The following is an 11,417-nucleotide window of genomic DNA, read 5'->3' on the forward strand; positions in this document are numbered from 1 at the left end:
TTCAAATGTCCAAGGTTTTTCACTTTACTCAGATTGATTTTAGTTTAGCAACAAAACAAGTAAATGCACTTACCTTAAGACAGTTTTAACCACCGATTCCACCAATACTGTCTGATACCTGTTTCAGAGTGAACTTTGTGCTCCTGGATCAAGCTGTTATAAAATATTTTACAGCAGAGAATGCAGTTATCACCAAAAAAAAAGTCCATCATTCCGCCTTGAGTCAAATTCCTTAAAGAAACAGTGACACGGTGAAGGTGCTCTGTGTGTTTGGGACTAAAACAGTAACATGGTGTAGGTGTTTGGAACAGAAGCTACTGTATGTGTTCTGAGGCCTCTCAGTGTGCAGACATTTTTTAGGGTGTTCACAGACACAGACACACAGCATTCTTTAGGGGGTTATTTTTTATTACTTTTACACACTCAGTAACACCAAATCCCACAACCCACGAAGGCACCACCGACCACAGCCTGAAAAAAGGCTACAAGTATGAAGGACACACAAGGCTGAAAAAAGGCTATAAGTATGAAGGACACACAAGGCTGAAAAAAGGCTATAAGTATGAAGGACACACAAGGCTGAAAAAAGGCTATAAGTATGAAGGACACACAAGGCTGAAAAAAGGCTTTAAGTATGAAGGACACACAAGGCTGAAAAAAGGCTATAAGTATGAAGGACACAAGGCTGATCTAGAGTCAATCAACAAATTCTTCTTCAGGCACAACTGCCCCCTGATCTTACAGTAATTCCTTTAAATAGATCAGCACCATAGTGTATAGGTGCAGTAAGAGATTTGGACTGTTCATCCTCAGGGACTCCAAATGTCAACAATCCACTCTGTAAGATGGCACAAGACATCAGATGACTGCTTCTCATGAAGCTGTAGTGCACATGTCCAGGTCCAATTGTTCAAAAACAGTATTTTCTACAAAGACATTAAGCGCTGACTAGACTGTTTGGTCTCGACCCAAGTTCGTTTGGACCGATTTGCTAATGTGAACAGTCTACAAAACCTGGGTGTGCACGAGCCTGGTATTAAACCAGACCCGGGAATCTTTCAGATTAAGGGTCTGGCCACGAATAATGAAAATGGCCCGAGGGGCGACACCAAGCATGCATTTGAAAATCTCACTGCACGCAATTGGATAACACTACGACCAATGTTTACTCTGACTGATTCTAGACTTTGACGCAATTGGATAACACTACGACCAAAAATTAAAGTTGTAGCGCTGTCGTCATTAGTTTAGCTCGCCCCTGGCCCGCCTTTATCAGATACACCGATTTGATTGGTTACCACAGATGGTTGGAGTAAAGGTAACATGCATCATTGCTCTTGGCCAGAGTATCTTGCGGACACAATTCAAATTGTGCTCTCACGAGAACTCTGGATTTCCAGGGTAGGTGCAGACCAGAGTCCGCTAGGAAATGGTGGTCTGGTATATGGTTTGTTAGTACTCTGGTGCAGTGTGAATGCTATCTGTTCCAAGACCAGGAAATAAACTGCAGTTTTTGCTTCCCAAGTTCCCAAGCAATATATAACGTCATAAGTCATCATACCCCTTTGAAATAGTGACTTTTTTTGTCTTACAGCCTGAAATCAAAACCCGTTTAAAATATTATATCTTTTTCCAGTTTTATTTACACATTTAGCTGTACAACATCAAGATGATGAAAAAAGACAACATTTCTTAAAAAAATGAAATACTAGAATAACCGGGTTGGAAAAGTCATCATACCCCTGATTAAATACTTTGTAGAGCTTCCTTTTGCTTTCATTACAGCCATCAATCTGTTTGGATGTCTCTATTAGCTTTGCACACCTAGATTGGAGAATATTAGCCCAATCCTCCTTTCAGAATTGTTCAAATTCAGTCAAATTATGTGGGGAACGGCGATGGACTGCTCTCTTCAAGTCAATCCACAGATTTTCTGTAGGGTTTAAGTCAGGGCTCTGACTTGGCTACTCAAGGACATTCACTTTCCTATCCTTAAGCCACTGCTTTGTTCTTTTGGCAGTATGTTTAGGATCATTGGCGTGTTGGACGGTGAATGACCTGCCCATCTTCAGCTATCTAGCAGAGGGACGGAGGTTTTCTTCAATAATTTGAATGTACTTGGCAGCATCCATTTTCCCTTCTTTCCTGACCAATTGTCCCACTGAAGAGAAACATCCCCACAACATAATGTTTCCCCTACATGCTTCACAGTAGGTATGGTGCGTTTTGGGTGGTTCTTGGACTGTGTTGGGTTTTCGCCAAACACAGCACTTGGAGTTCAGTGCAAAAACAAATATGGAATATTCTGCTACCATGTGGAAAAAGGTTTTAGGGTCAGATGAGACTAAGATTGATATTTTTGGACTGAACTCCAGGTGCTAACTAAACAAACACTAGGCTAGGATGAACAAAGAATGTTGATGCAGGAAATCTTCACTATTTTCTCCTTTCCTTTGTTTATGCTGCGAAACAGTGAATACAAAATTAAACTATTTTTATTTGTCTTGTCTTATAGGCTGTATGTTAACCCACATTTTGCTAGCTACACACATATAGCAATTCGCCGTCATTTCGAAGAACAAAGAAATCTTTTGGCTTAGCTTATTTCCTATACTTCCGTATCTATGAACGCTAAGCAGGAAGTTTGTTATTACACTCAAAAGTAGATGGCGCTCTAACATAACAAATGATTGGTAAAAACCATGTACTGTACAATAACATAAAATACAAATAAAATAAATAATTGGTCTGAAAAGAAGTTACTGCTTTTTTTCACACTTAGTGCGCATTTTTTTTCAAAATTAACTTTAGGGGCTTTTCGAAAGTCAAGAGACATTTAGTCTTTTAGACTTCACATTGTTTAGACATGCTTATTATGAGTTAGGCTGCCACCATAGAAAATTGGGGAGGCTATGGAACATATAATGTAAGATATTATAATATGTCAAGATATTAATGCCCAAACATGGCATGTGTTTTTCAAGCTGTAAAAATGAAAGAATTTCAAGGTCTGAAAAATATATGAGGACAGAAGATTTGCACAGAAGTATTTCACAGGCCTTGATATTATGACCCATTGATGATATAGACAAAGTTTGAACAAAATCTGAGACAGTGCAGCAACAACCTTATCTGATTTGACATGGAATGACTCAGATAAGAAAACAAACAGAGATTAGAACAACAAAGTAGCATTTACCCATAAGCCCCAGAAGCAACGCACACATTTGAGTACATTGTACTGAGGCATTTTCTATTGTGTAGCAAAATCAATGTACAAGCTTTGGCTAATTTACGGTAGGTTTTACAGTGTACTATTGCTGCAGTTGGAGCTGTCACAGGAAGTGAGCTTGGGCACCCAGTGGCGCGGCACCAGGAAGGTTGCTAGGTTACACAGGTCCACAAACACCCTGTAACGGTCACTGGGGAGAACAACACAACAACAAAGATCTTTAAGCAAACACTCTATAACAGTTACTGGAGACAACAAAGCTCTTTACGTAAGACAGGAATCCAAATTACCTGTCTGCAAGGGCTTGGGGTTAATCGTATTAATGATTCATTTTGTTAAAATCAGAGAGGAAATTTCCCTCTGGTTCAATCACAATTACACACACAAAGCATAAATGTATGTCAGAAAATACTAATATACAATGAAAACATATTCTGCTACCCATGATATTTTACAAGATGTGTTGCAATATCATTAGTCAAATGGACTAACGGATCTATTGTTTGTTTTATTTTCTGGGGGAATTGTGCCTGAGACATGGCCGTGATCAATGTGATGTAGTGTGGTGTGAGACGGTCATTTTATCCCGGCCTGGCTTACCTCACAGTGGAACGCAAATAACGGTACCCTTGGGTTCCACCTGTTCCCATCTTACTGCCAATCATCCTGTGCACCATGCACACATGATGGTCTGGAAGATGGAGGTATTCATAGTCACTTTCATAGTCACAACACTAATGCATAGTGTTATATGGACATGATGAACTGAGTGGAAACATAACCATTGTAGGGTGACCAGATGTCCTCTTTTTTCAGGACATTTTTTTGTTCTTCTAGCACCTCAAACGTTGTGTTTACAGCGAATTTGCATCGTGTTTCTCTCTGTCGTTCACAAATCAATATAAAATAGCCTTTTGAGGCAGTGTTTTCTCTTTTGTCCTTTTTTCACAAACCAAAAAAGAGACAAGACACAATCTGGTGAACCTATTCGTTTGTGCCACCTGACGTCACAGTAACTTTGCGCCGCCATCTTGCCGACCGATTCGAGTCGCTCACTAGGCGGCGCCATTCACTCATACATGGATATCTTAAATAATAGAAACTTTTCCCTTAGTTTGTTCCCTTCGTTTTACACGCAAACGGCGATTTCGCCTCTGAATACGATTCTTTCTAAACAAAACTCGGGCAAAAGTGGAGATTTGGAAATTCATTTCGCGTTGTATTTAAACTGAGAAAACCGAAGAAAAAGTGTGACCACGGAGCCACGGAGTGACCACGGAGCCAGCGGCTCAAGGGAAATGATTAGCTGGTAACAAGTTCAACAGATTAAGGTCACACAGTCATGTTAGCTATGTGTTGTGCAGTTGAGGAACCCTGAACTGGTATGTTATGCTAACGTTATACCAAAAGAAAGAAGAAAGAAATAGCTGCCATTCGAAGAGATGTTTGGATAACCACGATTCACACCCTGCAATGAACACTTTAGTGTCAGGTAAGCGAGCCTTCTCGACTTAGTAGCATCTGGGGCTAACAACAACAAGAGACACGTTTGGACAACACTTACAAAACTTGATTGACTATATCAATCAGTCAAGTTCATGAGGTTCACACGTTTTGTAAACATCACGCATGATATAATATCTTATGCAATGCGTTTGTGTTGTGTTAGCTGCTAGTAGATGGTAGCTGGTATTGTATCTATTATTTTAACGTTAGCACATTGAAATTGCAATCTTGCAATGTCTTATTCCATTTGATAGCCTACTAAAACCTATATTTCACATGAACACAAATGCTGAAGTCGGATTATTCTATTGTCATTAATGTAGTATCATCAACTTTGAAATTGTTACTAAAGCCTACACAGAGGAATAATATCGGCCTGTTCACATCGGCCCTATTTTGACATCGGACCGATACCGATGTGTAAAAAAATGACCATATCGGCCGATATTATATCGGCGGCCGATATATCGTGCATCACTAATTGTTACTCTTAATTAGCTTATAGCCCACTGTATCGTTGTTATTTGTATGGGCGTCTGCTAAATACCGTAACCATAACGTAATTAGGCTATTATGCTATCCCTATCTTTTACTGTCTGTGGCTAAACCCAGTAGTTAACTTCCTAATTTCTGTATCTGTCCCTTATTAATTATGTATAGATTGGTTCTGTCACTATGATCACAACTTGCTGCAGTACTGTCTGGTTTGATACTGAACTGTTTGAGTTAGTGGGTTGTTTAGGCTGAGATCCAGTGTTTGGCTTGCTAGTCTTTCAGCTAGTCTTAAACACATAAACAACACAGATGCTAAAACGATCTTAGGAGATCAAATTAATTTGTTCATTCATTCCTTCACTGAGATAGAAAACTCTAGCTTCTGCCATCAGGATTAATCCAACACACACTGACTCATCTGAGACACCTACATCTCCATTTGGACATCAGGGCGTCAATGTCCATCAGAGAGGTCAGCAGCTGGAACGGCACCTGGAAGCGAGGCTCCTCTCTGTCACAACAGACCACAGGTGAGTGTCGAGCAGGTGGACATTGAACAGGTGAAGTGAGTTGACATATTAAACGTGAGAAGATAAGGAGTATGAGGACACATGATCAAAACTGGGAAATGTGAACGGACAGGTGGACATCGAGTGAGAGAACATCTCACCTGTAGAAGTAGATCATGAGAGCGCCCTGCAAAGCTTTATAGGAGAGCCGCCGCTCACCTACGGACAGCAAAGACAGTATTGAGCAAGTAGGCCTGCGTGTGTTCTTGACATTTTCATCAGCTTGTTAGGATGTTTTCTAAGGATGTGACCAGAGGTGGGAAACTCCAGAAGGTCCTACCACATATCTATACCAACCACTAACTTAAACCAGATGATTCTTATTACTGTAATAGGCTACAACTCTTCAGCCAGGTAGAGTAGCTAATTGATGAGATCACCTGTGTTACTGTAAGTGCACAGGTAGAACCAATGCATGATTGGACTTTTACTTTCTGAAACTGGAATTTCCCACCTCCTGATGTTACTGTTAAGAACATTTAAAAAAAAAAAAAAAATGGAGATAACACTGGATTGGATTGAAGTACTGTCAACAAGACATTGAGGGGTGTTCAATTCTTACAGAGTGAGTAGCTAAATTTGGTGTCTGGTTGTTGTCATGGTGACTGTGTCTGTGCCCGTGCAATGACCATTTTTACCTTTACTCTTCAGGTCATCATGTCGTTGCTCATCAAACAGGGATGCAAACAGTTCTCTCTGCTTGATGAAATCCTTCATCTGCTCATCTTTGTCCTCTGACTCTGCTCTCTGTCCAATTAGAATAAAACTCCAGCAGAATGCATGTTAACCTTCCCACTTTTCGGGCGATTACATATGCCACCATTTCCGTGGTCCATGTCTGATTACATAGTCTGAATAAATGTGCTGTAACTCACTAATGACTATCCCAAATGTGAGGCCTGCAGATCATTGTTGACGGCATAATTATGATTTGAAGTTTCAGCAGGTTATCAACAAACCTCTATTTCCGCTCTCTCCTTCTTCAGTTCCTCAGTGATGTTGGCCTCCAGTTTTCCCCAGAAGTTGAATTCTTTCTCCTCAAGGCCTTCCAGCCATTTCTATGGCACACAGAAAGCAGGATATATATTGGGCCCTATCATGCCGACCGCGCAATGAGCTTTCGCGTCTTGCGCAACCTATAATTACTATTCTCTGCGAGCGCATCCTTCATTTTTCCAGCGCAAATGTACGTTCTCTAAATGGGAGATGATATTGCGCCCTAACAGGCATGTCAGTGAAGAGAAGAGGTGTGGTCCGGCGCAAAGCTCGCCAGTCGCTAATATATGGATGCAGAAAGTAAGTGCGCCACTGACCAGGAAAAACCTAGTCGGAAATCACTCACGCATAGCTGAAAGGCTATTTTATGAGCGCATGAGGCTTGGGGATATGGAAGAGTGCACAGTGCGCGCACACACCCTACTTCTTTCATCAGCAGGAGCGCGCAGCCCGAATATAATTAAATAATATTTGTCCGTTTCTCGGTTTTAGGTTCGTGTATTGGTCAGCAAAAAGTAGCACACATAGCATAACAACATCCACATGCAATAATACAACAATAACGTCTAACAGTGACCTGCTCATTTAGACAACATTACACAGCCCTATGGCTAAGTTACCTTCCGTTAGTTTTGTTCTAGCATACCTTTAACGTCTGGCATTAAACAGCTGTAGCGTTCTGACAACTGTCTACCTTGTTATTGCTCATCTGGAATAACTCCTCTAGCTGCCTCCATCCTCCATGTTTGTTTAAAAGAACTTGCGATATCCATGATGAGTAGGCTATTGAGTTAGTGAATTAGCTTCACATTGTGTGCTGATAGCGGAGTAAGAGAAAACAACAAGTAGCCTAGTTGCGCGCCTGCGTGCGTAATCTCTCCTGTTCAAACGAAATGTGTGCGCGTGGATATAGCTCTATATCGCATTAAGTTAATTTTGATAACGTGTTGACTGACTTTTTCTTGAAATAGAAGATTGTAAATAGCCTGATGGCAGGCAGCTAATGGGATGCTGTGCATATTGGGTGGGTACGGTATGGCATGCCAATTTGGTGTGAATACACACACACACACACACACAAGGGAAATGTAATAATGATAATGATCAATAGTGAGAACTGGCTTCTGGCTACTGCTGCGGCTGCTGCGTTCATTCTGAAATAATCTATTTAAGTCATAAGCCCCGAGAGACCGTAGGCAAGTGCCTAAAACCCCCCTTAGCCGTTCTAAAATCAGTGTAGCCTAAACTACGGACTCGAGTGGCTTATTGCTTTTCTAAAACGGTAACTATACGTCAATGTATTCATAGATAATCACTCTTCCGCCAATAAATATTTCCTCCAAATGAATGGTTGCCATGCAACATCGAGATGCAGCCACTTTAACTTTTGTGCAAGTTGTGGTAGTGCATTAACGAAATGCGGTCAAGGTGTATGTTTGTGTTGGATTTTATAACAGCATCGAACGCGATTCAGCCAATCATCATCAAGGACCGGAACTATCCGTGTTAGAAAATAATATTCACACATCATGTACATTATTTTCACAATTTCCCAGCATAAAAGTTGGGAAGGCTTAGCCTTCCCAAGCCTCAATTACGCGCCGCCCATGCCTCACGCACGAGCAAGTCGGTCTCTTCTGGAGTAGACGCCCAGGTAACTCCGCCATGATAATAGGCGCGTTCAAGTTGGCTGCGCAGCACAAAAACTGCGCAGCACAAGATGCACGTGGTTAAAAATCTGTCCACGATGGTCTAGATGGGCGTGTTTTCGACTCGGCAGTCGGTATCACATGGCCTCAACTTATCGCGGGAGCAAGGCGTGGCCAGGCGGCTGCTCCGCAAAAGAGCAGCCGGTCTGGAGGTACTGCGGAGAGCAGCGGAGCCTAGACCCTGCCTTCATGACGTCAGGTCTTTGCCCTAATTGGCTTTTACATCCCAGACGTGTGTGCAGGTGTTTAGATGCCACCCCATATCCACAAGAGTCCGTGCGGGTCCGTGCCTCGTGATTCGTCACATGGTCAAGTCTAGCCAAGTCTACACTACGGGAAGTAGAGAGTGTACAACTTCATTGCAGCGTTTGCATCCCCGCCCCTGCTGCCACCGGCAGCTCTCGTTGCTGCAAAAGGTCATTTGGAGTTGAACTTGAACACGGCTAATACTAATAGACCATTGAACAATGCGCCAGGCTTTTAAAGGGAATGAGAGTGTGAAATCTAATTATGACCGCCGCTAGCGTAGCTAGCGAAGCGGTCATATAGTTGTTGTCAAATTTTTTTTTTTTTTTTTTTTTATTCTTTTTTCCCGTCATTTTTTTTCAACGATTCCCGGGACACCGTAACACCGGAGCGCATGAAACTTGGTGGGCATGTAGCCCCAGTAGACTTCTATGGAAAATTTTCGTTTCGTCCCCGGGGGTCACTCCACCCCCGCGCTGCCCCCGCCCGAAGCCCAAAAATGACAGTTTTTCCTACATAACTACCTGAACCGTGGCACCGAGGATGACAAAATGTTTATGGTATGTTGTTCTCTAGAGCTTGCATCAACTTAGCTTATAACCAGTCATTTGTGATTTGCCCCCCCATCGTAAAAATTTAAAATGCAATGTAATATTGCTTTAATTGCCCCTATCTTCAGATGAGATGTTATGAACTGCACCAAATTTCATGTGTATGATTAACCTGACACCCTCTGGGAGTATGCCAAGTTTTGTGGAATTTCATCCATGGGGGGCTATAAAATAAATGGATTTATGTGTACATTCAGGACTGTATACCCATCGGCCAGTAGATGGTGGTATTAACCCTCTGGAGTCTAAATCCCCCCCTGGGTATTCCAAAAACTGTTCCAAACATCTCAATCTCTGCTAGTTTTTGTCCTAGAAACATATAAGTGACACCATTAGAAACCTTTAATCAACTAGTTTCCAAATATGTTTTAAAAGAGAATGGTTGCTCTGGGTGCAACAAACATGCAGGAACACACACACACACACACACACACACACACACACACACACATAAATACACACACACACACCCACGCATACCTACACACACACGCACCACTACATACACACATGTACATAAAACATTACACAAACACATGCACAAACACGCCCACATGCATGCACACATACACCCTTACACACACACACACACACACACACCTACACACACACCTACACACACACACACACACACACACACACACACACATGCACAGACACATCTTTGAGTACATTTTGTGAGACCACCGGAGCTGAGAAGTGAGTGTGTGTGTGATGTACTATAGCCTGTGTGTGTGTGGGTGCGTTTCTGTGTGCCCATCTGTGTGTTTGCATGTGTGTATATGTGTGTATGTGCATGTTCTGTGTGTGTTCTCTTTCTTTCCCTCTCTCTCTCTCTCTCTCTCTCTCTCTCTCTCTCTCTCTCTCTCTCTCTGTGTCTGTGTTATCTGTGTGTATTCTGTGTGTGTTATCTCTTTCTCTCTCTCTCTCTGGGTGTGCCTGTGTGTGTGTGTGTTTGTGTGTGTGTGTGTGTGTGTGTGTGTGTGTGTGTGTGTGTGTGTGTGTGTGTGTGTGTGTGTGTGTGTGTGTGTGTGTGTGTGTGTGTGTTTGTGTGTGTGTGTGTGCGAGTGTGTGTTTGTGTGCGTGTGTGAGTGTGTGCCTGTGTATAGTGTTTGTGTGTGTGTGTGTGCACACGCGCGCATGTGAGTGTGTGTGTGTGTGTGTGTGTGTGTGTGTGTGTGTGTGTGTGTGTGTGTGTGTTATCTGATATTGGAGTGACAGTGACGGCAGAGAACACAGTGAACATATACTCAGAGACACATTAAACACACACACAAGCAGACACACACTCACACTAGACAGAGAAGCACTCATACACAAAAGCAAGCGCACACATGCACACACTCATTTACATACATAAAAGTTGCAGTAGGGATGGAGTAGGCGATGGAAACACAAGCGTGATTGATATTTGCGGAGAGAATGTGCAGGACTGAGCGGCGGTCATATTGTGTATCGCTTTGCGGTACATCTAGTTGGTTTATTGCATGGTACGCCCAAAAGACACCCACGACTAATTAACTCAATTAAGACAACCCCTTTTCACTTTGCGCTGAGTGCAATGTTCACTTTTCACGCAGTCATTATAGCCTTTTGCACTAGGACCGCCCCCAAAGAAACTTGCGACAATGCCCATTTGATCCTGATAATAGAGCCCATATATGTATGTATTCATTCACCATAGTCTCAAGCAATACCCAATACTGGAGAACATACATCATACTTCTATTTGTATCACTATGTCCATATCATTACTACTAGGACAGCCACACAAAATAAACAGGAGGAAACCATATTAACGTAACATACTATATGATGTGTTGGCATGGAAAATGTCTTATAGTGGCCTATAGTAATGATATGCTTCTTGTGTCATGTGTTTGTTCTGTTCACAATGCCTGTATATAAACGACACACAAATATTCCTGTCTGTGTATGGTGGCGCTCCACAAGTCATCACCTCCACCGCCTGCAGCAGCGTGAGCTCCTTCTCAGAGCGGAGGAGCGTCTCGCTCTCCTGGCCATAGAAGGTCTTCCAGTAGTGCTGGCATCT

General features: G+C 42.3%; 1 protein-coding gene across 2 annotated transcripts in view; it reads right to left on the reverse strand.

Moving 5' to 3' along the window:
• Window positions 1–1,633: 1,633 nt before the first annotated feature.
• Window positions 1,634–11,417, reverse strand: part of LOC134082595 (NACHT, LRR and PYD domains-containing protein 3-like) — a 47,375-nt gene continuing 37,591 nt past the window's right edge. For both annotated transcript variants that reach the window (XM_062538423.1, XM_062538432.1), the window contains 7 exons: window positions 11,325–11,417; window positions 6,762–6,860; window positions 6,441–6,549; window positions 5,904–5,961; window positions 5,665–5,744; window positions 3,833–3,923; window positions 1,634–3,422 (listed from right to left, as the gene is read on the reverse strand). The exon at window positions 11,325–11,417 is cut by the window's right edge and continues 94 nt beyond it. In XM_062538423.1, the coding sequence (XP_062394407.1) occupies window positions 3,305–3,422; window positions 3,833–3,923; window positions 5,665–5,744; window positions 5,904–5,961; window positions 6,441–6,549; window positions 6,762–6,860; window positions 11,325–11,417 (648 nt within the window). In that variant the 3' untranslated portion in view covers window positions 1,634–3,304. The remainder of the gene's footprint in view (window positions 3,423–3,832; window positions 3,924–5,664; window positions 5,745–5,903; window positions 5,962–6,440; window positions 6,550–6,761; window positions 6,861–11,324) is intronic.

This window comes from Sardina pilchardus, chromosome 1 (assembly GCF_963854185.1).
Source record: "Sardina pilchardus chromosome 1, fSarPil1.1, whole genome shotgun sequence".
Lineage (NCBI taxonomy): Eukaryota > Metazoa > Chordata > Actinopteri > Clupeiformes > Clupeidae > Sardina > Sardina pilchardus.